The 27,194-nt window shown below is 46.5% G+C and overlaps 1 protein-coding gene across 12 annotated transcripts in view; it reads right to left on the bottom strand.

Annotated features, from left to right (window-relative positions):
- Tenm2 (teneurin transmembrane protein 2) overlaps window positions 1-27,194 on the bottom strand; it is a 1,235,501-nt gene that overhangs the window by 147,357 nt on the left and 1,060,950 nt on the right. For all 12 annotated transcript variants that reach the window (XM_075941316.1, XM_075941315.1, XM_075941317.1 and 9 more), the window contains 2 exons: window positions 17,069-17,264; window positions 9,733-9,834 (listed from right to left, as the gene is read on the bottom strand). In XM_075941316.1, the coding sequence (XP_075797431.1) occupies window positions 9,733-9,834; window positions 17,069-17,264 (298 nt within the window). The remainder of the gene's footprint in view (window positions 1-9,732; window positions 9,835-17,068; window positions 17,265-27,194) is intronic.

The raw sequence follows: 27,194 nt of genomic DNA, 5'->3' as shown, positions 1-27,194 counted from the left end.
GAGAATTGCCACAAGTTTGAAACCTGACTGCATAGCAAGTTCTCGGCCATCTTGGGCTATAGAGTGAGGCCCTGTCTCACTGAAGCAAAAAATAGACAAAGAAATCCCCCTCAGCCCCCAAACATCTCTGTCTCTCTTTTCTGAGACAGCGCGTGCTGTGAAGAGATGTAGCTACATCATTCTCGCGAAGCGTTCTGCGTGCTGCCTGGGATGAAGTTCCTCTTTGCTCTGTGGTAGCAGTTATCCTTGTGCTAGTCTGCTGACCGTGGCCTGTTCAGTATGGCTGCTCAGTCGCTCGATGCGAAACATGTTCTAGGTGCACCTGCTTCCAGCTCCTCCTCCTGGGCCTGGGTGCCAAGAAATCCACCATGCACAGTTGCTTCTTGAGCCCAGGAATGGGAGGGAGAAGAGGAAGGATTGGGTTGTCAAACTGCAACGGGCTGTGGAACATTCTGGGGGTCAGCAGCCATAATCCAGTCTCATCTGCATTCAAGGGGCGGTAGAGGGAGACAGAAGCAACCCGGGTAGGGGGCTATGGGATCCGAACACAGTTCATGAGGGAGTGAGGCCACTGTGCAAGAGGCAGAGTGATTCTTTGTCAAGGATGCTGTAAAGGTGTTTTCTGTTGCAATGGGAGAAACCCCCCACGCCCCACCCCGCACCCACTATCTGGAAGGAGCTGAGGGCTTGTCCTTCTCCTTCGTGAGCAGAGATGAAAGCAGGTAAATAGAAAGAGCCAGTCACCCAGCAAGGGCTGCTGGCAGTACTCATTGTTAGGGCTCAGAGAGCTGCCACTGCCTGGAATTGGGGTGTCTGCTTAACAATACACTCTCCTGTGGCCGTTAGGGTCACATCACATCACCTCAAATCTGCCCTTGTTACATGATCTTACTTTTTCCTTGACACCAGAAGCTTGCCGTGTAGGTTAACTCAGCATTTCTGGAGTGTGTCCTATGTGCTACTGTGCTTTTGCAAGCTTCATACGTGTTTATGTTGACACTTCACAGCAAGGCAACCATCCCCATTACACAGAAGACAAACTGAGGCTCAGCGCAGCTGAATGACTGTCTACAATGGGCACAGTTAACTGGAGGAGCACAGAGGTCAATCCAGTGAATTCCAACGCTGTTGCTTCTTTTTTTTTCCCCCATCACTCCATCGTTCTGAGGATGCACGTGGGCTGTGAACTAAATGGTATCTCCTGTCTGTAAGCACTTCTTTATTTTGTATTATCCACCCGTAGCCTGTGCATGGTCCTTCCACTCACGCCGTACCTAGGCTGACTGGCTGTCACAGGCATGATTACTCTGACAAATTAACACCATGTTCTCCGGCACTCATATCAGTCACATTTCCGGCAACGTTTTAACGTCGTTAGCCTTGTCCCTTAATTTGAAGTCATCAGACATTTTAGTAGGTATATACTATGGCTTGGGTACCACACTGGGGACAAGGACAAAGACAGCAGCTACTGCTTTTGATCAGCAAGAGAAAGCGAGCTGTCTTTCCAGCAGAACAGCGTGGAAGAGCATGAGAGAGCCCTAGCCCCAATCCTTGCCTTTCCTGCCTCTGAGTGACAGCAGGGTCATTTGTGGGAGTGCTGGCAGGAGGTAGTGATCTGTGACCTTGAGTTCCACAAAAGACCAGCGGTTGAATAGTAAAGTCTTGGCATTCTGGGATTTTTTTTCCAGCTAAGATAGCTATGAGCAAAGAGGAATGAGCAATCCCTGTACTTTGATGGGCTAAATCCTTGAATCTGTGACATGTGGGCCTTAGTGGGCTGTATGGAGCAAGAGCAGTGTGGGTCATGGTTGAACACCATTCTACTTGTTCTCCCGTACCAGAATGTGGTATCGGAGACCAGCTTTGACCAAAATACCACTTACTGGGGTAGCAAGAGTTAGCAATGACCATGAAGACGAGTAAAACTAATAAAACAGAAAACAAAAGATAGTACCGGGAGGGAGTTCCAGTGAATACTAAAAATCCACCACATTTAGTTTTCCATTCATTTTGTACCCCAATACAACAGGGGGAAGAAGACAAAAGACTGCTTTGCCATGATACAAAGGACAACTAGAACAGCTACTTGCTTCAATACGTGAGGCATCAAGTCATTAGCATTCTGTTGTTTAGGCGGTGAACCCACCCTACCAAGTGTCCCAAAGGCAGCCACTCCCCAGGTCAAACCTCCTATTTCAAAAGAAGGAGCAGAAGTATGCTTAAATTTCCTGACCATTGGTCAGGGTAGAGCAGACCACCTGTATGGGCCAATTTAATGGTCAAAGAACTAAGTAACGACACCCTAGGTCAAGATGTGTAGCTCAAATTCTCTGCCCTTTAGACAAGGTGGAAACAGGCTTACATTTTTGGGCCTCCACAATGTGGACCCTAAGCACTTGCAGGGAGGGCCCTAGCAGCCTTGGTGAGAGGCGCATCCTAAGCCACATCTAATCCCATGATCCAACTGCCTGGCACTGGGGAGGGATCTGGGAACTGGCATCGTGGTAATCTCCCTGGTAACTACACAGAGCTGAGCAGGTCTCTGGGACCACTGAGGGTATTCAAGGGGAGCAACTACAGCTGGGAAGAGGCTTGAGAGTGCTCCAGAGATACTGAAGAGGAGAAGAGTCATGTGGAGAGGCTGGTAGCCACTACACAGGGAAAGGGACCTGAGGACAGTGTGGAGGCCTGGAATGGAAGAGGTGGCAAAGGGTGAAAAGGTGGTGAAGTAACCCACCTGGGACTGCTCAGCGAACACGGCTGGAGCATCAAGTTTGGCCTCAAATGGCCTTGGTGTCAAACTATGTCTCTGCTAATAAACCTTAACCATGTTCTTATTGTCCTTACACCCCCAGATTTAAGAGCAGAACCCTACTACAGACTAATAAGGCACACTGTGCAAACCCCTGTTTTGTTATCCCTTATCTCTCTGAAGCCCGTCTCATGGCTGGTCTACCGTGAGGGGTTTAGGCCCAGCAGTTCTACTTCCAATCTGTAATGGTAGCAAGTTATTCAACCTCTTGGGCCCCTCATTTTCTTCATCTCTGAGGTGACTGTCGCCTACAGAGCATCACTGGTGGTGTGACAATTATGCAGCTTCTCAGAGTTGGTCTGCACACAATAAGAACTCAATAAATGTCAGTGATAATGATCGTGGTGGCAGCTTGATGCAAGGGCTAGAGTGTGGCCAAGAGGGCCTGGGTGGTGGGGGTACATTTGCCTGTTTGGAGAGAAATAGCAAGGTCCTCACTCTCTCCTCCTCAAGGCTCCACAGAACTAGATAGGAGCTGAGCCTCACCCCTAGAGGAAAAAAAAAACACCAAACTTTATGTTCCCAAGTTTGTGGTATTTCTGGGGCTCTGTTGACAGCTGTTTGGCAGCAGGAGTTGTCGTTTCTAATAGTTACTAAATTCGAGTCACCTAACAGCTGTGGCTCCCGGTTGTTACGGCTCTACTGTGTTTGGAGACTCCAGTTCAGCCTGAATAAGTCCTCAGAGGCGCTTGAGTTTAAGCTGAGAGTTTGAGTCTCAGCTCACTTCTGAAAAGCAGAGGGACTTTGTCTGCACGCAAGTCTAGGAAAAGTCAAGCCAATGCAAGGCCTTGAAATGAAAGTAAAAAAGAAGAAAAGGAATAATAACCCAGAGCCTCCAGCCCCCAGCAAACAGGTTTGCAACGCTGAGGGAGCCCCGCAAGAGGAAGGGCCATGACAGGAAGGCTGGGGGGGGGGTGACCCGTGCCTCAGACAGAAGTGGGATGATAGCTGGGCTGGAGGATCAACTGAGGAGGAAAGGTACAAACCATTGGGAAGTAGACAGCATCTGAGCAGATTCCTTCATCTACGTCACAGTGGACGTGATTCTTCACCACAGTTCCCTCAGAATTTCTTTGAGACTTTTCTCTTTCTCTTTTTACTAACTGACTACTTTTATAAATACCACTATACTGTATACTTTTCAATTTCTTTTTTTAAAAAAAAAAAACAGGTATGGTGGTATATGCCTGTAATCTCAGCAACTTGGGAGTGGAGGCAAGGGGATTAGAAATTTGGGGCTAGCCTCAACTAAAGAGGGAGTTCAAGGTCTACTTGAACTATGTGAGACTTCCTCTTACAAGGGGAAAAAAAAGAATCAACTTTAGAAATTTTAATTCTTCTTGAAGGCACAACACTCCCACTAACAGGCTGTGGGAACCTAGCCCAGGCTACTGAATGCACCTGTGTGTTCAAGCTGGTCTCTGTCAGCCCTTCCCTCGAGGGCGGGGCCTGGCGACATTCCCTCACACCGGCTATGGCGAAGCTACCCTGATCCCCAGTAAGTGCCTTTGACCACGGGTTCAAGTTCTGCTTCCCACCTGTTGGATCTGTCTCGCTCTAGGGGCCACCTTCCATGTAGCCTCTGTGTGGTGTGGTCTGCCGTGTCTCCATCTTTAGGGCCTGCTGTTACGATAAATCTTTTATATTCATCTTCCTCTTTCAATGTGATTTCCAAGGCTGTTGAAGGATCCTGAGAGCCCCTTTCCCCCCTCCACTGCTTACAATATACCACTTCTGTGCCTCATAACCCTCTTGCTCTCCCCCTTAGTAACATCTGGGCATTCAGTTTCCCATCGCAGTGTGGGAAAACGCGCCGCTTATTTCCTTATTTCCTGCAAGCAGGGCCCAGAGCTGCTCTGCACACCTTGTGTTTCTGGCTCTTCATGCAGCAGTCTCCTCCTAGCAGGCACGTAATAGGCATTTGCATGGTTAAGTTCCCTCAAGTGACTAGGAGTGTCACGTTAGAAGCATCCAACGTTCCTACTGAGGGTCAGGTCCCTTTTGATCTCCGTGCCCCTGGGAGCCCCAGGACAGCAAGGGGTGCAGAATGAGTGCTCCATAAATGTGTGCTGATGGTCCCCAGGCTCTGTGGAAGGATGACTTCAGACGCCTGATGCAGACTGGCAGGTTTATAAGAAGACAAGGGACGGCTGCCTGCACCGCACATCTGAGGGCACGGAGTGCGCAGTGTGAGGTCAAGAGAGTAAATCTGTATTTCTGTCACTTGGACACACACCAGGTCGCTTAAATGTGATGGGAATTGCGCCTGCTAACGTGGCACATTCTCCCCCCTGGCAGGAGGGCCCGAGTTTGCTGGCTGCCTACGCTAGCAGACTGGCAGAACCCAAGGCATTTGGGGGTACAGCTGTCAGAGCAGGAACAAAGGTGCCATGCATTCCTGATGTTGGGGGGAGGACCTTGTGCTCATGTCTCCTGCAGTGGTTTAATCCAGAAAGAAGGGAAGCGGTGGTGGGTTCCAGCCAGGAGATGGGTCAGGCTGCTGTGGGCAGCAGGAGGCCAAGAGCCAATTGCTCTTGCTAGTCCTGTGACCTTCCTCTATCAGCTTCAGGCTACTCCCTGCTAACACCAGTTTCTTGGGCTTAAAAGTTGTTTGTGACTGGGACTTCTCCTGGCCACTGACAGACGGTACAACACCAATGGAGTTGGACCTTTAAGCTGGTTTGCCCATGCAAAATGTCGAGAGAAAGGCAAACACGTGCACATTCATACAACCATATTCAACATTTCTTCATATTTGCATAGGAGCTTCATTCGTCACTTATGTAATTCACTGAAGGGTAAATAGTATCTAAAATGTGTAACTTCAGTCTAGTCATAAAATGTAGCAGACAAGCCCAGACTGAGAGATATGTACAAATTGCCTAAGCAATGCTGTTCATAAGGGCCAAGGCCATGAAATACAAGGAGAGTTAAAGAACTATCATGGGTTAGATGGATCAGATGGACCAAGGGGTCATGATAACGAAACAAAGCGTGGGATCCTGAACCAGGAGTGGAAGGCAAAAGTGGAAAGAAAAGTCTATAAGTCAGTTAAAATTACGGCATGGGTGTTAAGTCTCTGTTTTTGAAGTTTAAATTTAAAATGCTGACCTTATAGAGGCTTGAGGGGGGGGGGGCTGTGTTTAGAAATTCTCCTGTTTTGGTAACTTGTCTTTATATTTTAAGTTACTTGAAAAATTTTAAATTATATTTACTGTTTGTGTGTGTGTATGTGTGTGTATGTATAGAGGTGTATGTGTGCGTACGCATGTGTGTGTGTACGTGTGTGTGTGTGCACACGTATGTGCGTATGCACAGGTATGGAGGTCTGAAGATAACTTTCAGGTCTCAGCTCTCTCATTCCACCGTGTTGGTCCCTGGAACTGAACTCAGGCTGTGAGTTTTGTTGACAAATACCTTTACCCACTGAGCCTTCTTTACCATTTTTAATGCAAAAAGCCTTAAAAAAAAATCGGTGTGGGGAAGATTGGTAAAACTCTGACCCATGTCACATTGCTGCTCTGTGGACAGATGAGATAGTATGCATTCAATGACTTGCACAGTGCCCAGCACATACTTAGTATTTGAGGGTAGTGGGAGTGCAGGCTTCAGTATCAGATCAGCATCAGAGCTGGGGCTAGAGTTCCCCTGCTGGAAGCAGTCCAGGCAGCTGTTTGCAGATCCCTTCTCACACATGGGCACTCAGGGCATTCTCTGATTCTCGGAAGCCAGCGCCTATGGGACGAGGTGCTTAAACTTGGATTTCCCTAAGAAGCCAGGCTTTGGATGGATATTCGGGGTCTATGGCTGGGTTCTTGACTTCTGTTTTGTTTTTTGTTTTGCAGTGCTGGGGATCGAACGCAGGACCTCATGCATTGCATTAATGCATTTGAGACCATCACTCTATGCTACTACAGCCTCAGCCCTCACTACTGGATTCCCACCCTCCTTCGGTTTTTCAAGACAGGGTTTCTCTGTGTAGCTTTGGAGCTTGTCCTGAAACTCGCTCTGTAGACCAGGCTGGCCTCGAACTCACAGTGATCAACCTGCCCCTGCCTCCTGAATACTAGGATTAAAGATATGCATCGCCACCTCTCAGCTTACTACTACTGGGTACTTAGTGAGTCATAAAAGGTTAGAAGATGACTTGGCTTAAATATTCAAAAAAGACAAATGTGGCAAAGAAGACAAATCTCTGGATATATATATATATATATATATATATATATATATATATATATATGAACAGGTTTTCTCTGTATAATAGCCCTAGCTGTCCTGGAACTCACTCTGTAGACCAGGCTGGCCCTGAACTCAGAGATCTGCCTCTGTCTCCTAGTGCTGGGATTAAAGGCGTGTGTCACCACCACCTGGCAACTCTCTGGTTACTTTTAAAGGGGCATTCACATTTTATATTCATGGCAACTGATTCTAGTCTTTTTTTCAATTTTTGCTTTGGCATTGTTCTTTTTAAAAGAAATATATCTGTGTATGTGTAATGAATTAATTTAAATTAAATGAATTGATTTAAAAATAAGTTAGTAAAAGTACTGATGGCAAAGTTTGGGAAGTAAGAGCTGGAACCGGAAGGAAGCATACATGGTTCATAACAAAGCAACTTGACCTGTGGCCGCTTCAACAGCATGAAGGAGGAAGCGCTGTTAGGGCAGAGAGGCAGGCAGTTGCTTCCAATACTCTTAAACCAACTTTGCCTACAATAAATGAGGGATACAGCAGAAAGCAATTTCATTCTTTAAGCGCCTCAATTTTACCCATCATATGCATCAACAGTTAAATTAAAATATGCATACAAGTTCAGAGCCTGATTTCAGGAGCGGCGATTGAGTAGGAAGGAGTAACTCCTCTTAACAGCCACTCAATATTTCTTTCACAAGGATCAATTATATTCTATGGCTAATGCACGCCTGGAGGGTGCGCCCAGCCACAGCACAGGAGGCGGATGCAAAACACACGCCGAGAGTCCTTTTAAGCAGCTGAATGTACACTCCATTACGGATCCATAACGCAGAATGGACACGCGTCTGCAAATGGATTCGGAGCGGAGAGTTCTTAACTGGCCGGGTACTTGGGTCTGAAAGGCCAGCGACTGGATGTGCAATCAGAGCGCACATGGTTTTTAGGATTAATAATACATCGATGTGTGTCAGTGTTAATACACACTTACAGCTCACAGCCCCGCGCGGCTGAGTGTTCGGCCCATTTGCAGCCACATATAAAAGGGCGACTCAGTCCTTCCTCTCATTAATGCCTTCACTCTCAGGAAAATTAGATTACACAAGAAAAGCCATCCAGACGATATTGAGGCTTGCCTTCCTCTAAGCCGTCCCTAGGAAAAGCACTCGACATGGTAATGCAGGGTCAACCTCCACCCCACTGGACCCCTTGGAGCCAGCACTGCAAGGGGCCGATAGTGGGCTGTTCTCCTTATGGGTATGACCCTGTGTCCTGGGGCGTGAGTGTGCTCTGCTGAACACAGCTAAGGGAACTGTTCACAGACTTCATCTTTCCTGTCTTTCCACATCTGAGAAGTTGACCAAACCTGTATGTTATGGGACAGACAAGATGTCTTAGGAAAGAATGTCACTTACATGGTCGCCAATGCCAGGGATTCTGGGATATAAAAGTCTCATTCACTTAACACTGAGTGCTCATCAGGATGCAAATCTCAAATCTTTTAAGTTACAGAGAGTATCTAGATGTTATTTTCCAGAGGAAGAGATTTGAAGATTGAACAAAGCAATGATATTATTTATGTCGTAGCAGTTTTAGTGATTTTTCATATCAAAGCAGAAATCTTTAGTGAAATGCAAATAAAGGTGATGAAAAGATGACTTGATTATATAAACAAATTAAAATATAAATAGCCACAAAACCAACCCCTTTGGCACCTTACAATGGGCTCTACTGAGATACAGAATTCCGAGTAGTACTTAGTACCGCGCTAGTACTCACTGCTGTGCACTTGTTGGTACTCTGCTTTGTACGTATCTACACCACCCGCATTGGACTTCTGACGTCATGCTCCCTTCTCTAGATCAGGAAATCAAAGTTCGGAAATGCTGACTGACTTGCACAAGGTCACCAAGGGGCAGAGATGTGTACGGGCAAAGTCGAGACCGGAAAACTCAAGCTGAGCGAGGTCTCTTAATGTCCCCTTGCTGATTTTCACATTTCCCTATTTGCCGGTAGGCACTCTGTGTTACACGCAGCATCATGCATTTTAGAAACGAAACAGAAAAGGACAGCAAGACACTTGTGAATGTGTTTGTGGTGTTCTGGATACCCATGTGTGTGTGTGTGTGTGTGTGACCCAACTACACTTAACCCTGAGAGCCAATTCAAGGTCACACTGAAGGTCTCTTCCAAGCCAGGTGTGCAGCCTCTAAATTCCTTGTTCTTCAGAGAGTCATTTTCTTTCTTAAATTACCTTTCCCCCAAGAATCCCAAGGCCCCAGCCATTCTTTGCAAAGCAGTCTAGATAAATTAATAATACAATTTAAAACCAATTCCACAAAGATAAATAGCACTTCCTAGATTAGGAGTGTAGCTGGCCAGAATGAATGAAATTCACTAACCCTGAGATGCTTAATCTCCCATTACATAGAAGCTAATGATTATAAGAAAGGAGTGATGGTAATTCACTTCTGCTTTTACAGGAAATCCGACCATCTCATTTTTAGCAAATCTTTCTTCTCAGCACACCTCAGTGCCAAGGCTGCCTGCCTTACTCCTATAGACACACTGGCCGCTGGTCATATATCAAAACCGGCTCCTTGCCAAAGAGGGAGTCTTGGCGCATGCGTGGGTTTGCAAAGTTCAAGCGCAGAGGACTTAATGGGAAGGCGACCAGAGTGCTCCTTCTCCCACCCCTCTGCAGGGGCGTGGTGGACACGTACCTTTAGCACAGTCCGCGCCTAGGAACCCTGGGAAGCAGTGACACAGTCCAGACACGCATTCACCATTCCCATGGCAGTTACGTGGACAGTCTTGCACTGAATCTGAAAGAGAGAGATGGAGCGATGACCTTCTTCTCCGCCGCGCTTGTGTGGTCGTTTAATAACCTGCCTTTTGTAACAACCCAAAAAGGGGTGGTGAGGATCAAGGGTGAGCGAAGGGAACAGGGAACAGGCCGCGTCAAGGTCAACACCAGCAAAGCGTGGAGGTAACCAGCGCTGTGCCCGTGCTAACCCATTCTGGACTGCAGGGACAGGCACAGTTTTTATTCCTTTTATTTTATTAAGATTTATTTATATATTTTTAAGGTTTTTTTAAATTAATTAATTTATTTATTAAAGATTTCTGCCTTCTCCCTGCCACCGCCTCCCATTTCCCTCCCCCTCCCCCGATCAAGTCCCCCTCCCTCATCAGCTAGAAGAGCAATCAGGGTTCCCTGACGTGTGGGAAGTCCAAGGACCGCCCACCTCCATCCAGGTCTAGTAAGGTGAGCATCCAAACTGCCTAGGCTCCCCCAAAGCCAGTACGTGCAGTAGGATCAAAACCCCCCTTTTTTAAAAAATTTATTTATTTATTAAGGATTTCTGCCTCCTCCCCGCCACCGCCTCCCATTTCCCTCCTCCTCCCCCGATCAAGTCCCTCTCCCTCATCAGTTCGAAGAGCAATCAGGGCAAAAACCCATTTTTTTGTGTACCAGTTTTTGGTCTACTTGTATCCGTGCTTTGTACACATGTAGTACCCATGAAGGCAGGTAGAGGGTGTTAGAGTCTCTGGAACTGGAGTTGGCTGGCAGTTATGAGCCACCATGTGGGTGCTGGGAACTCAACCTAGGTCCTCTGCAGGAGCAAGAAGTGCTCTTATTACTGAGCCATCTTTCCAGGCTCCCTTTTGTTGTTGATTTTATTTATTTATTTTTTAGAAGAAACAGTCTATTTGGATTTAAATACTATGGGAGTTTCCATGTCTGGATATCGAAAGGATTTTAGACACTAAAAACCTGTCTGCCATGCCTTCACCCTGAAGTTGCTCCACCAATTTAAGATGTGGCTTGAAATAAAGGATCCAGGATTCTATCCTCAGGTATAGAGTGTCCTAATCTCAGACTTGGAATGCAAAAATGTTCTCCTCTTTGGGGAATTATAAGAAAAAGACAAGCAGAATTAGGAGCTGCAGGCGAGGTGTGGCTGGTGCTGGACAACATACTGGGCAGTGTGGGCCAGCACCCTGCAGCCTTCTCAGGTTGTGTGAGTGCTTCATGATGTGTGCGCCACAGTGAAAGGAATTCGCCCTATCTTAACTGATGTGTGGCTATACTTAAGTCTTATATTTCCCTATGCATGTTTCAGAGTTCTGCAAGAAGCAGGCATTGGGTTCTATACAGTCTTTCTCTTTTTTTTAAACCTTTCGGGTGTATGGGTGTTTTGCCTGCATGCGTGTTTGTGTACCACGTGTGTGCAGTGCCTTTGGAGTCCAGAAGGTGTCAGATCCCCTGAGACTTGAGTTGCAGATATTTGGGAGCTGCCATGCTGGTGCTGGGAATTGAACCTGGGTCCTCTAGAAGAACAACCAGGGCTCTTGACCTCTGAGGCATCTCTCCAGTCCCCCACCTCAATAACAGTCATTTAAGCTTAGTTTTTGTGTTCACAGAATACTTTCTGTGAACACCATTTAGTCTGCTTTCTCTACCCTGCACTAGAATCTTATTCCTGGTTCTCCTTATCCCTAATGTCATCTCATCTTTCAGGGGATTAGTTTGGAACTTTTTCATGTCGATTCAGATGGGCATGTTCTTTCAAAATGATCCTTTTTGTTCTAAATTCAAACAAGACACACTCAAGCTTTCAGATTCCAAACAACTAAGATGATGAAAAGAAAAATATGAGCCAGTAGGTCCAACACATGATGTGACTCAACCTGAGGAAAGGAAGGTGCTGTGAAGGAGTCACGTGAGTGGTATCGGGACATGTTCTTCACACACTCCTTCCTGCGCTGAGTGCTCAAACGGTGCGTTCCAGCCATCTTTCTCTAGCATTCACTTCTATTACCTTGAATCAAGCTGTTCTTCATTTCTGAGGAAACTCAGTGAGTGGGTTTGCTTTCTTTTTCTTCTTCTTCTTCCCTCCAAATACATAAAAGACTATAAAGACCATTCTGCTAGTTTACTTGATGTCTAAAAGTTCACAGCCCAGCTCCAGCTCCTTTGGGTGAGTTCTTTAAGAGTCTGAGGAGCATGCACAGCAGCTGCAGGTTTTGCGAGCTCATCTTTTATTCAAAGGGCACAGGGTGCTTCCATAGATACCGAAGTTAGAAATCTCATGCAGGTTTGGAGGACTGGTGTGGCTGGGCCTATTCCTGTTTCTACACGTCTTGGGAGCCGAGGCCTACACTACTTCAAGAGGAAGATGGGCATCGAAGAGGATCCTTATGGAGTTTGATAGCCATTTGGGCAAGAAACTGCTCTTGCCTGGACTATTGCATAAACTGGACACAGAGAACCCGCAGAGAGAGGACTACTGAACTTGCCTAAAGGTGAGATGGTCTTTCAGGGTTCCTGACTCATGAAAGAGTCTGCGAGACATTCTGCAGGACACAGCAGAAAGTGACTGAACTGTCTTTGGAATTTCCTGCTTGATGAAAATGTCTGCTGGATACTATGGGCCTGTAGGCTGAAGATGGATGCCCCAACGGTACAGAGGAACTTTAGGTGACTGTACAGGCAGCGAGATGTCTCTGTCATTTCTAGAGTTTTGAAAGTTTCTTGCTTCTTGTTTACTTAGGTAATATTATATCCTTCTGGAGTCTTTGATGCAGTTGAAGAATAGATAGTTAAGTTGTTTTCCTTTGTTATGATAAAGATAAAATAGATGTAAATATTGTAATTTTTACTTGATAACTGTTTTGTTATATGTAATTTTGCTATGTTAAAGTTAAAGCCTTCCTTTTTTGTTTAAACGGAAAAAGGGGAAATGATGGAGGAAGGTCATTGGTTAATTAAATAAAGAAACTGCTTGGCCCTGATAGGTTAAAACATAGGTGGGAGGAGTAAACAGAACAGAATGCTGGGAGGAAGAAGAAGTGAGCTCAGAGAGACGCCATGCTCCCCTCTCCCTGGTAGACGCGATAGCTCTGCTCTCTGAGGCAGACACATGAAGCTCAGACCCAGGATGGATGTAGGCTAGAATCTTTCCCGGTAAGACTGATGCTACACAGATTATTAGAAATGGGCTAGTCCAGGTGCAAGAGTTAGCTGAGAAGAGGATAGATATAATGGGCCAAGCAGTGTTTAAATGAATACAATTTGTGTGTTGTTATTTCGAGGCATAAGCTAGCAGGCGGCCAGGGTGCTGGGGACACAGCCCCGCCACTCCTATTACAACAGGTAGTGACTGCTTCTCACTGATCATGGCAACCTGGGTGTTTGGGTAGAACTGAGTGGCTCTGGGACCTATGTCCCTGGTTCCCAACTTGGTATTTTCAGGCCTAAAGCAGCAAGGGTCTTGGGAAGCTCCTTGTCACCATGGTTCTGTACAAGGGGGACAGAGGTCTCTGCATGCTGCCTACTTTGTCTGCATGGCCCTGGCTGGGGACATTTATCCTTAGGCCTTAGTTTAGGTGTTATCTCACTTCTGGGTGACTTTTTCCTTCCCTTTCCTCAATGTGGGCTTTTGGTCTTCTTTGTTCCTGTCACCTCTCTCACTGGCTATGATAGTCTATCTTTTTTTTTTAAATTTTTCAAGTATGTCTCTTCCCCTCTCCCAAGATGAGGCCAGATGCCATCAATGCCCGAGGTCCTTAGTGCTTGCTATACAGTGGCAAGAAGTCACAGAAGTGTGTCAATGTGTGCGTGTGTACATGATTAAGAGGGAGAGAATCTGTAGTGAACAAAACTATAATGGAGTTTACTGAACATTTACTTTTCCTGTGGACTTATGTTTGAAGCATTTTTATATTTTTTGGGGGGAGGGAACCCACACAGAGATGATTAAGTTCTAAATGTATTGCCCTTTTCAGTCCCTTTTCCAATTATAAGATTATTCTCTTTGAATCAACATGATTTAAGTTTTTGTGTGGAAGAAACAGTGGAGATGAAGGTATGCTTAGGAATTCAAAGATTTTATTTTATTATTGTTTTTTGTGGCGAGGCAGAGATTTGAAACCAGGGCCTTGCACAGGCCAGGTGAGTACTCCACCACCGAGCTCTTCCTGGCTCCAGGAGTTGGGGTTATATACAGTGGGGCTCACAGTGTGCTTCTAGAACATGCCTCTGTGGTTTCCAGGAGGATGCTCTTTTCTGAGAGGCAGGCTGCTTCTCCGGAGGAGATGGCAGAGTTTTGAGTCATGGGTATCTATAGTGAGATCGCCCCACACCCATCTAACACTTTCCTTCTGTTTCCCATCATGGGGGGTTTTCCTGCCCCTGACTGCTCTTGAGGGAGAATGCCCTGATGATAGGTGTGTGGGAAAGAACTTCCGAACCAAAGAAAACACTGTTCTTTTCCCACATTTCAGGCCAATTGCTATCATTGCTCTATCAAGATGTCTTCCCAACTATTAGGCTGATTATCTTTGACTCTGTCTCTGAGCTACAGCGTAGATGAGAGGAACCCTCTGGGGGAGAATTGCTATTTCCAGCTTTGACAGGCAGGGAGGGTAATGACTGGGGGTGGGAGTAGTCTCCAGGCTACCTTTCTGTGTCCATACAGGGTGAGGAAATGGGGCAAGACGCCATTGCAAGGTAACCCCAGAAAGCTGGTGGTTTCAGGGGAAGGCGATGCGTTTGGCTAGATCCCAAAGAAATTCAAGACTAAGAGCACAGCCGTGCAAAGTCTGCGCTCTGACGTCAACTCTCTGGTGTTGTGGTTTTGGGTGAATCCTTTTACATTCTCAGCCTTGCCATCCTCCATTTCCAAACGACAGAGGGACAGTGGCTTCCCCCACCACCATGGCTACTCTGGGGGTTGGGTGAGCCAGTGGCACATGGCGAGGGTGAACATGTGATCCGGCACCCTGTGCCGCTGCTGTGGTGACCGTCTTTCCACGCCTCCCCACCAAGCCAGCCGCCATGCGTGCTCTGTCATGTACTTTGAGAATTTAAACACCAGGAGGCGAAAGGGAAGTCATCGCTCATCGTGATCTTCTCATTCTAGTCCCAGTTCTGTTTCTCGTTCCTTGCTTCTGTAAGTTTGTCTCTGCTGTTCTACTTCGCTCCCCTGTTGGGACCTAACATCACCCTAGAGATTTCCCATCTGTTGGGAGCTTCCTCTATGACTTCCAGTAGACTAAGTTATGACATGGCTTTGGAGCATAGGTTGGCAAACTTTCCCCGTGAAGGGACAGATAGTAACTATTTAGGCTCGGTGGGCCATATGGTCCCTGTTGCAACACTCAGCTCTGCTGTAACAGTGGGAAAGCTGCCACACACAACATGCAAACAGATGAATGTGGCTGTGTGCCAATAAAACTTTATTTATAAAAACAGGCAGTAGGCCAGATTTGGCCCCTGGGCTTCAGTGTGCCAACTTCTACTCTTGAACATTTGGCTAGCCTTCGGAGGGCCCATTTTTCCTTAGAAAAAGAATAAGGATCAACCTTAGACCTATGGTCACTACCCAAAATACGTGATTTTATACAATTCTAATGTGGTTACTGAGAAAGAATTGCAGTCTGACATTCAGGATGGATTACATAGATCCTTCAAGAATAAGAAATTCTTTGAGAAAGCCATGTGGGGGCCCAAAGAGAAGTTCTACAATGTAGTAAGTAGATTAACAGTGTTTCCAGGTGCTTTCCTAAAGTCACAGGCTTCAATTCGTGACTGCTGGATGCAGGCCAGGTTCATTCATGGTGATCCTCACTTTAGCCTTTGGGATAGGATCATCTCATCTTCCTAGTCAGGAGATTGAGGCCCAAGGCGACTCACCCAGCTACAATGTGGGAAAGAAAATCTGGGACTTAGTCCTGCTCTCTGAGGGCCTTTTCTCACGAATGCCCTAACTCCATCCCTCTAGTGAATCCTAAATCCGCGGTGAACGGCAGCTGGGGTGACATGATGATGATGGCCAGGGCTCAGGAGGGAAGGGCATTCCCACATCTTGGGACCCTGAGGCCCCAGTTAGCGCCACAGAACTCAATTTAGTCCTCAGTGGAACAGCACAGTCACCTGCTGACTCACGGAGCTTCTGTATGGATCAGTTATCAGCAGAAGATGGAAACTCATAACCTAAATGATGGTCACTGCAGTTCCTTCTAATGTTAAAATTCGAGGGTTTTCTAGAAAAACGTGATTCTTTACAAGGAATCATTCTTTGGGGGGGGGTTTATAAGCACACAGCAGAGGCAATTTTGGATTAAACCTTAGCTTTTATCTTCATGCCTAGCGAAAAGCAGGCCTAAAACATGTCCAAAGTGATAGGCATTGAATTAAAGCATTTTGAGGCCTTCCTGTTTGGGAATTAATATATGACTTTTAAAAACATCTGTATCTTTTCCCCTGCTGTCTTTTTAAGTTAAGAGAAAAAAAAAGCCTTTTTTTTTTTTGTTTTTGACATACTCTCAATTTTTAAGAGGTTACAGCTGATATGAATGGCCAGTGTTTCTTGGCTCTGCTACAGACTTAGAAATAAAAAGGCATTCTTTATTCCTAGGAGGAGCATGGAAGGTGATACCGGCATTGCCTCTGTTTCATGAGTAGGGAAGGGAGGCGATTACAAGCCCAGCTATGTGCTCAACGGGGTGCTTTGAATGAAACATCCCGCAGTCCAGACATCTGAAAACTTGGTCCCTAGTTGGTGGCTATCTGGGGAGGCTGAGAAGGTATGTCACTGGGGGTGGGCTTTGAGGTTTCAAAGACTCGCACTATTTGGTGTACACCCTGCTTCCTGTTTGCTATTGGAGATGCAAGCCCTCAGTCTTGACTCACAACCCCAGTTGCCACGCTTGCCTGCGGCCACACATCCCTGCTGCGACAGTGGAGGACTGTTACCAATTTACACAAGCTCCAAATCAACCCTTCTTCCTGCAAGTTGCCTTCGCCATGGCGTTTGCTACAGCAATAGAAAAGCAGCTGATAACCTCTGGTTGGCCACACGGTACTTGGCCCCAGCTGTCTGATTCAGACATTCTCAGGCCTGGTAGTGACTCCTGCTGGTTCCCATGGAATTCATGTGCAGTCAGAGCCAAGTACAGAGACTATGCAGCCTGCCTTCACATACAATGGAGAGCCCCCATCATTTCCATCCCGCCCTTTATAGAGCTTCCCCTCAGGGGCCCCAGACCTACCTAAGACGACTGTGTTGAAGGAAACCATCTCCTTGTCCTTGCCGTCATTGTAGAAGGCCAGGTGCCACAGGCCCACATCCAAGTACTGCACAAACACGGCCTCGTTCTGCACCAGGGTCTGGATGCTCCGGCGTTCCCTGGGCGACTCCACCACGCTCCACTTCTCCTTTCCATCCAGGCGTTCCATGAAGTCATACTGGGGAGCAGAGAGAGGACAAGGTGTAAGGCCCATTTTCAACTGTACCCTTAGTCAGCACTGCCCGTCAGCTAATAGGAAAGTAATTTTTAACTATGCTTTTATAAAGTAAAATTAGCTATATAAGTCATAAAACAGTGTCAGCTATAACTTATTACACCTATAATGATAATTATTAATTAATTTTCAGTGGTACTGGGGTTTGAACTCAGGGCCTTGCAGATGCTAGACAAGGGCTCTGCTACTGAGCTGTAATTCTATCCTTGTTCTATTTTTATTTTGAGATGGAGTCTGGATAGCTTTCTTAGGTTGTCTTTGAACTTGTGATCCTTGTGCATCAGCCTCTCAAGTAGCTAGATTTATAGGTGCTTGCCCAAACTCCAGACTTAATTTTTATTTATATTCTGTAGTGCTGGGAATGAAACCTGAGTTCATATATATGCTAGACAAGTGTTCTTCCACCGAGCTATATCTCGACTCTGTATTATTATTAATCCTATTTCTATTTGTCACAAGCACACATCGGTAATTCTGGAATAAAAAATACAGTACTTTAATTGCGAGAATTTCCTCCTTACTCTTTCTCTCTGTTTTGTTGGGTATCGAACGCAGGGCCGTTCCCATGCTAGACTTTACGTGCAGAGCTGTGCTCCGGGCTGTGTCCATATTTTACAGGGTTAGGGGCTTAAAGTTCAGAAAAACCAAGCATTTTGTTTAAAGTCACACACTTCCTAAGTGGCAAAGCAAAAATCGGGACAAAGTAAGTTCTGTTCAGCTATGATACTTCTGCCTTGATAGTGCCTGGTCTGAAAGAAAGCAACATTTAAATGTTGAAGCCCGTTTCTGTGGAAACCAGGTTGTAAGTTGCTAGAGATGAGCTCAGCACAAATGCAACAGCTAAGGTTTCTGGGGATGAGGGAGCGAAGGCTCCAGCGTTAGCCAAGACAGACATGTTCGAAGCTCCAGGTGAAATCTCACGGCGGGGGAGAGGGAGCCACTGAAAACTCTCGGGCAGTGACGGATGTGATTGGAGGACGTTCGGAGGAATTAGTTTTTGCAGGTGGGATATGAACTGGTCTATAGGGAATGGAAAGTAAGTAGGAAAACTGGTTCAGGAAGTGGAGATTGCAGAGTCAGGCGTGAGGTGAAAAGAGTTTGATGAGGACAGTAAGTGAGGGGCAGGCACTCGGGGGACATTCTAAGGGAGAGAAGCCACGAGTTGCCCAGGGGCTGGACAGGGAAGACGCAGGGAAGGCAAAGAGGACACCGATGTTTCTTCCTGTTGACAAGAAAATCGATAAACCCCAGTAGAAATGGATGAATCTTGCAAACTCACAGTCACCACACAGAACAGTTCCTTGCACTCTGACTCTCAGAGAAGACCCCAAGTGCGGAGCTTCGGGCAGATTAAAAACCTCTGCAGGATAAAGCGCTGTCTACCTTCCCCTCCATGGAAAGAGTCCCACATACACTGCAGACATCAGCCATAACCCCCTCCCGACTTCATAGCCGGAAGCTCCAGGAATTGCCTAACTTGATATCTCCCTCATTAGAATCGCCCATCTTCCAAATCAAAAGCCTTAGTAATCTTAAGCACAAAGGCTCTGCCATTAGACGAACCCACGTTTGAATTCTGACTCCACACTCGCTATTGTTTGACGCGGGGTCTATTTTTATTCTCAGGGGTGGTGGCACCTCAAGTTCAGGAATACGGTACTGGGATGACACAAGGTAATGCTCAGGGCAGTGCCAGGGAGATAAGAAATTAAAAAGTACTTAGTGACTGAGGCCCACCTACGCGCAGCTCGGAAGGACCCCAGGGAGGCAGCACGCGGCTCTAGTCGTTCACGTGGGGAGCGAGATGGCCATTTCTGGGAAGACGAAACGGCTCACATCTCAGTAAGTAAGTGTTTGTGGGGAGCTTCCCTCTGCCCCACACTCCACTGCCCACCATCGTCCTTATGGGCTGAAATAAATGGTTTGGAGGGATATGACAAACAGACGCTGCTTCCAGAGACCTTTGTAACCGAGGCATTTGTTCCCTAGCAACCTCGTAAATGTCCGACCATGAACGCTGGTGTCCACAGGCGGCTGTGAGCTAGAGCAATGGCTATACCTTCCTTGGTTGTGAGAGGAGAAGAATAGGCTTCACCTGGGGTCCGAGTTATCACTCTCAGGAGGGAAAGTTTGGGGAAGGTGATTACTTGTGCGGAGCCATTGCTCACGACTAATTTGGGCATCAGTCATGCGGTGCAGAGCTGGCTGGCCAGCCGAGGGACACAGAAATGGCTCAGGACTAGTGGCGGGTCTTGCTGTCCAGCCAATCAAATGACTGGGGAAGAAGGCATTTTTCAGAGTAGACGAAGGGCATTTATTTTGGCTGACTCCTCAGAGGCCTTCTGTGGAGGTTTAGAGGGCAGTTTTCATTTAGAGGAAATCTGCCAGCCATGGGTTCTCCAACAAGGCGTGAATGGGAGGGCGAGAGAAGATCCGGTGGCCCACACATCTCACTTTCTGTATCCCTTTGTGTATGTCATCACTTTCTGAGCTCTTATCGTACTCCCTAAACGACACAATTGTTCCTGTGCCCGTCGTTAGTCCACACAGAAGGATGGAAGCTGCAGGCACAGGGACTCAGTGGCTGCTGGAGTATTCAGAGTGACAGCTTCAGGGTTTGCTTGCCTGGGTCAGGCTCTGAGCTCCGGTCTTCACTTGCTTGCTGGCATTTTGCGGAAGCTATCAAGGGCCTTAACCTCTGTCTTCTTGTCCTTGCAATAGGTAAGACAATGGTTTCCATAGCAAAACATAGCTCTAAGAACGAACTGAACTGATATATTTGGCGCCTGGAACTACGAGGGCCGCGCGCACAAACTGTGCACTCACAACTTCAGCCATCTTTATTGGATGTCATGCCCCTACCAAATCTGACCAGAGCAGAAAATGATTGATAAATGTTTGTTAAACATCAAACAAATAAAATAGCCAACTTGTAAATGCATGATATGGAGAGAAACAAAATTGGGATGAAGCAACAGTTTTGTCTGCAATGATGATTTTTGCTTTTGTCTTCTACTGCACTGTTTTAAATGGGAGAAGAGAGGAGAGCTTTAGCCAGTCCGGCATGACCAGTTAGAATGTGTGTGTGTGATTGGGGGTTGTGGGCTGGGCGTTTGGAAATTCATAAGCACCGCCAAGATTTGAGAGATGCTCAGCACTCTGCTTCCCAGTTCAGCACGGTAAACCATGTGAATGAGCTTCTTCCCTTATTGTGCCTCATGTCCCTTCCTTCTTTGACACTCCAACTTGGCGGCCTCTGTGGCAGAGATCACTATGGCTCTGTAGTCCCGTTACTGCTAGCTGGGCAATGCCATACAAGCCCCACAATCATTTCAATTCTGTCACCAGGTGCCCTGTGAATCTCTCATATAGCCTCTCTCCTCTGCTGAGCATGCCAGGGCCTGGTACCAAACTACGGCAGCAGTGCCCAAGAGAACTGTGGCCTGGATGTGACGATTAGCACCTGGAAAAGATCCTGGAACTGCTCCATGAACTATCTATCCATCACTGCTGGTGACAACCAGCCTCTGAAATGGTGACCTGCCCCTTCTGCAGGCTTCATGGATTTCTCTGCTCCATTTCTCTTTCCCTTTCCAGTGTACTCCCCAAGATGGCAGCAGATTCCAGCCTTGTTCTCCTCGCTCGTCAGGCAGAAGAGGACGGGTTACCCATGAGAGTGTGGAGAGCCATTCATTGGTGAAACTGCCCCTCTGGTATCTGTAGAGTGCCTCTCCCAGTTTGCCCGCGCATTCCAGTTGACACACCTGGTCCTCTTTCAGAGAAACATCTGGCTTCTCTACTCATAGGCTGATACAGCACAAGCATTGCTCATTGCTGCTCCAGGGAGGGTCCAGAGACACAACGTGGGTCTGTGGAGCCAAGTGTGGAGACTGCAGTCCAGGGTAGGGTCTGGGAGCTAGCAAGGAGCTTTTAGGGAGGGAGACCTGCTGGTTCAGGGTGCGTCTGTGGTCTAGGATGTGGTTTCAGACAGTCTCCCTGCCTACAAGCTCCTTGCTAGCCAAGGGTGATACTATAAGGACAGCATTTCCCGAAGCCTGGCTAGAGCTCCATTTTTACTGGGGACTGATAACTCAGGCTCAGGACAGGACCAGCCACTTCAGGAACAGGAAATGGACACATTCAGGGGCCATGCTCTGCTTAGCTGGCTATAAAGGTCATGGCGTAACACATTCTAACAGGCCACAGAGTTCCCTGAAGGGCATTAGGAGTACATAGCCAACCCAGTCATAACAAAGGAGACACAGTGTCCTCTGTCTCTTTTATACCAGGGGACGAAGGGGAAACAGTACAGTAACCTGGATAGAAAACATCCCTCTTCCTCAAAGTGTGCACTTTTTTTCTCCTTTCCTCCTTTTCTCCCTTCCTGATTCCCTCCCTCCCTTCCTCTTCCTTCTCCCTCTCTCTCTCCCTCCTTCCCCACCCCTTCTTCTCTGACCTTGGAGGAATAACCCTAGCTGACTTGCAGGAGAAGGGCCGTGCCTGTGAACCATCCCTCATGCCCAGAAGTGGCATGAAAACGCAACTTTTACAAGAAGCTGCAGTGGCAAAGAAATAAACCACAGTAAATATTTGACTGATCCAATTATAAATCTCCCCAATTCTTGGCAGAGAGCAAGGAGGAGTGGTAATTAAGATAACTTAGTGGGTTTCCAGAGGAGCCAGTGGAAAGAAGAGACACCCTGCACTGGCTGAGCCTAGGCCTGAGGGCCTGGCATTTTCCCAGAAGGGAAAGCGACCGAGCATCCAACCATCCGCACACAGGGAGCACACAACACCCCAGGTTGCTGCTGGAAGCCTCCAGATTATGTACCTGCTAAAGAGGGCGAGGTTAAAGACAGACCCATTGCCCTTCAGGAAGATGTTATTACTGGGTCCAGGACCCTGGGAAACTGGAAAATAACTTTTCTGTCACTTGGAACGTCTGTTTGCTGAGGGTTGACGCGACTGGGAAAAGCAATAAATGGTGACATTTCTCCGAGCTAGCCTGCTACTCTGCTGCTCCCCGGCAGCATCCTGGCAGTGTCCTTGGTTTCCTACATCTGAGGCCGAGTCTCCCTCAGTTGATGGAGCATAGGCAGCTGGTGGTGGGATTGTGGGGGGCGGCATGTGTGAGCTGGGGCTGCTTGAAGTCCCCATGACCATGTAGCCTGGCTGCATTCAGTGGCACAGAGGGTCACTCAAATCTTGTGCATCTGTCTCTGCTGCCAGCCAGGCCTGTGGCAACGTGGGCCCAGCCGATTCCGCATCTTGGCTCAGCACAGCCTTTTCTGCTGGCTTTCCAAGAGGGATGCATGGAGAGGGATGGGTGGGAGGACCACGACTGAGTAGCGGATGGGCGTGGGGGTGGGATAAGACTTGCTCGACTGGGCCCGACTGTCTTAGAGCACTGTGTCACTTAGTCAAAGGTAAGAGGTTGAAGGAGGACATTCTCTGGGCCACAGTGAGAAGGCATTTCCTGGCTCCCACACAGGAAATGGGGCTGCTTTTCCAGATCAGGATGGAGTCCTGTAACTCACTCTGTAGACCAGGCTGGCCTTGAACACACAAAGATCATCCTGTCTCTGTCTCCGGAGTGCTGGCACTAAAAGCATGCGCCACTATACCTGGCTTTCTAAAACTAATATTTATCTTATTTTTAATTATGTGTGTGTGCAAATTTCTCTCTGTCTCTCTCTCTGTCTCTCTCTCTGTGTGTGTGTGTGTGTGTGAGAGAGAGAGAGAGAGAGAGAGAGAGAGAGAGAGAGAGAGAGAGAGAGAGAGGAGAAAACATGTGCTTCTTATCTTCCTTTCATTCTGAATGTCTGACTCTCTCCATTTCTTGTTGGTGTCTCCTCTGCACCTTGATTATCTCCTCCTATTTCTTCCCTCTGCTCGGAAGTCCCACCTATACCTCCTGACTAACTATTGGCCCTTCAGCTCTTTATTAAACCAATCACGCCAATATATATTAACACAGTGTACAAATATCCCACAACACCCCATCTTCTTATCCTTCTGAATGCTTGGTCCTCAGCTGGCAGAACTGTTTGGGAATGATTAGAAAGTGCGCTCTTGTTGGAGGAGATGTGTGACTATGGGTGGGCTTGCCGGTTTCAAAACCCCACCCCATTCCCAGGTAGCTCTCTCTGCCTCCTTCTTGTGGATTAGACGTAAGCTCTCAGCTACTGCTCCAGCACCATGCCTGCCTGCTGCTGCCCTGCTCCCTGCCATGCTGGTCATGGACTCAAACCCTCTGGGAGTACGAACCCACACATTAAATGCTTTCTTTTAGAAGTTGCCTTGGTCACGGTGTCTTGTTACAGCAATAGGAAAGAAACTGAGACAATGATTCTCGGTCTCCGCCTCCCAAGTGCTAAGATTATAGGTGTGCGCCGCCAGGCCTGATTTCTAGTTGGCACTTGTGTCAGGCGTCGTGACAAATGTTGATGTGTGTTATCATTTCACGTTCCTAAAAACCTTTGTTCTTTATCTTTGGTGGGAGCAATGGCTGCTGCGGGGTTAGAGATCGAGCTTACCCCCTGGAGCAGGGAGGGCTGCCTGTGCAAGGCTTGAATTGGATTTTCAGGAATCAAGATAACCACTGGCAGCTACTACAAGTTTTCCAAGAACCTAGCTCTCGATGCCAGCCTAGCTGGTAGCTGGCCTGGTTTGCCAGTCCTTTCAAGAGGCCACTGAGGGAGGACCCAGCTGGGCTTGGGCAGAGCACACAGAAAGCGTGCCTGGGAAGCTCCGTTGGTTTTTCTGGGTGTTGGTCTCACCTGGGTTACAGCGTCTCTGAGAGCCAGCCCCTTTCCAGCTCCCTTCTCTCTCTTCCATGTGTCCTAGCCATACTGTTTGCTCTCTCCCTGTAGCATATCCCAATACATCCCAGCCTAATGGCATTTGCACCAGCTGCTCCCTCTGCATGGCTGCCCTTCTCCTGCCCACACAGCTGTCTGTTGCTTGTCAATCCTGTCTTTGCCTGCGCATTGCCACGTCAGGAAGGATGCCTCTGACCGCCCACTCTAAAATACGTTTCTTTGTTTCCATTCTCAGCAGAAGCTCATTACTCCGAAAAATCTTGTGATTCCCCAATTTAGATCTCATCTCTGTCTTCTTGGATATGAGCTACTAAAGGGTGGAGCTTATAGCGAGTGACGGAACATACGCGGTAGCCTAGTGGGGGGTGGGTATACACGGGGTGTGGGGTATATTTAAAGAATAAAGCACACCCATCCACTACACCATCCTGGGACCATGTAGCATCCTGTACCTGACCTCAGATAGGGATCCCCAGCATAGCATTTACCCCACCTATTGCTACCTGAGGATAGCGTGGCATCCTCTGGCTCACCTGAACAGAATACTGCCCACTCCTCACCCATACAGAACACTGCCCACTCCTGCTATGACCTATTACCTGCTACCAAAGTACTACCTGTAGAACCCAACAAACTGGCCACCGACTTATTACGATTGCTTGCAAGAACCTACTAAGCCTGTAGGTTTGCTCCGAAGCTGCACCTGTGTAGTTAATCTGGGACCACTCCTGATACCTCATTCCCATATCAACATAGATTTGGTACAAGACTGAACTTCAAGGACCATTCGGCTGGTCCACAAGCTAAAATATTGGGGAAACAGTCAAGACTCAAACGCCCACTCAACAAAGGTCAGACCAGATAGCCATACCAATAACCACCACCAGTCACCGAAATATAGAAGCCCAGGTCCCACTGCAAAAATACAAATGGCATAAGTAACCAAGACAACATGTCTTGTCCAGAAATTAGCATCCCATTGTAATATTTCCCAAGAAAGACAACTTAGCTGATACACAAGACAATGATTTCAAAATAGCAATTATAAAGATGTTAAAAGAACTCAAAGAGAATAAGAATAAATGTCTGAATGAAGACAGAAAAACACAAACAGCTGAATGAAATAATGAAAACAATTTAAAATATGAAAACAGAATTTAATAAAGAGATAGAATCTCTGAAGAAAAGCCAAACTGAAATAAAAGTCGAAATGGAAAACTCAGAAAGTCAAACAAAAGGCTCAGAGGAAAGCCTCAATAGATTGGATCAAGTAGAAGAGAGGATATCAGGTTTCAAAGACGAGGTAGCGAATTGGATCACCCAGTTAAATAAAATGTTAAATCTAGACAAACAAACAAAACCAGGAATGGAACATCAGGAATTCTGGGACTCTATAAAAAGACCACATCTATGAACATACAGATGAAAGATGAGAAATCTTGTTTAAAAGCACAGAAGATATTTTCAACAAAACCATAGGGAAAAAAACTTCTTAAATATTGCACCTATCAAGGTGCTAGAGGCACACAAAACAGCAAACAGACAGGGCCAGATATTTTCCATGTCATTTAATAATCAAAACACTAAGTGTACAGAGAAAGAAAGGACACTGAAATCTTCAAGAGAGAAAGACCAAGTCACATAGAAGGCAGGCCCATCAGAATAACATCGTACTTTTCAGAGGAGACATTGAAAGTCAGACAGCCTAGATTGATGATCTACTAGTTCTGAAACACCACAGATGCCAACCTAGATTACTATAGCCAGCAAAAATATCCATCATGGGGGCCAGACAGATGGCTCGTGGTTAAGAGCATTGGCTGCTCTTCCAGAGGTCTTGGGTTCAATTCCCAGGGCCCACATGTAGGATTCCGCCCATATGTAACTATAGTCCAATGGGATTCCACATCCTCTTCTGGTGTGCAGATATACATGTAGATAAAAACTCCATATTAAAAAATATGAATCATATTAACAGGAGAAAGCCAAACTTTCTGTGATAAAGAGAGATTTAAGGACTTTGTGTCCATTAAGTCAGCTTCACAGAGGAAGTTAAAAGGAATACTTTTGTCTTAAGGACCAAATGCACCCAAAAGAGCATGAGGAATAAGAAATAATTCCAGAACAGTTAATCAGAAGATGTTGAAGAAAACACCACCACAGCAAAACATCAGGAATTAATAAATACTGTCTAAAAACAACTCAATATCAATGGTCTCAATTCCCCCAGTTGAAAGTCACAGACTACCAAATTGGGTTAGAAAACAGGGTCCATCTTTTTAATACCTCAGAGAAACACACTTCACCATTAATTGATACCACATCAGGGTCAAATGATAGAAAAAGTCAGAGCAGGTAGAGCTATTTTACTATGTGACGAAATAAGTTCCAAGGCCAAACAAGTCAGAAAACTAGTCAAAGAGAGAGGGAAGGGCATTTTTTAGCCAATAAAGGAAAGTTCCACCAAAAAGACCCAACAGTTCTAAACAATTATGCACCAAATGCAAGAGCACCTAATTTCATAAATGAAACTCTGTTAGCTTTCAGGTCATAGACTGATCCTAACACACTGATGTGTGACCTCAAAACCCAACTCCCAACAATATAGAAATCATTCAGAAAAAAAAAAACGAAGTTGAGAAATCCGAAGTTAAATGACATCAGAAATCAAATGGATCTAAGAGACTTCTACAGGACTTTCCACTCAAACATTAGAGAACACACTTTCTTCTCAACAGCCCAAGGACTGTTCCCCCAAATCAGCCACAAAGTAGGACACAAAGCAAGTCTCGGCAAATGACGAAAAGTTGAATCGTGTCATGCTTGCTCTTCCAGAGGTCCTGAGTTCAATTCCCAGCACTGTGGTGGCTCCCAGCTGTTTATAATGAGATCTGGTGCCCTCTTCTGGCATGCAGGTAGAACACTATACATAATAAATAAATCTTAAAAAAAGAATATATGAAAAGAAATAAACTCAGGGCTGAAATTAATGAAATAGAAAAAAAACCCACAAAGAATCAATGAAATGAAGAATTTGTTCTTTGAAAAGATT

This window comes from Microtus pennsylvanicus, chromosome 11 (assembly GCF_037038515.1).
Source record: "Microtus pennsylvanicus isolate mMicPen1 chromosome 11, mMicPen1.hap1, whole genome shotgun sequence".
Classification (NCBI taxonomy): Eukaryota; Metazoa; Chordata; class Mammalia; order Rodentia; family Cricetidae; genus Microtus; species Microtus pennsylvanicus.
The sequence above is the reverse complement of the archived record's forward strand: the minus strand, read 5'-3'. Positions and strand labels throughout refer to the sequence as shown.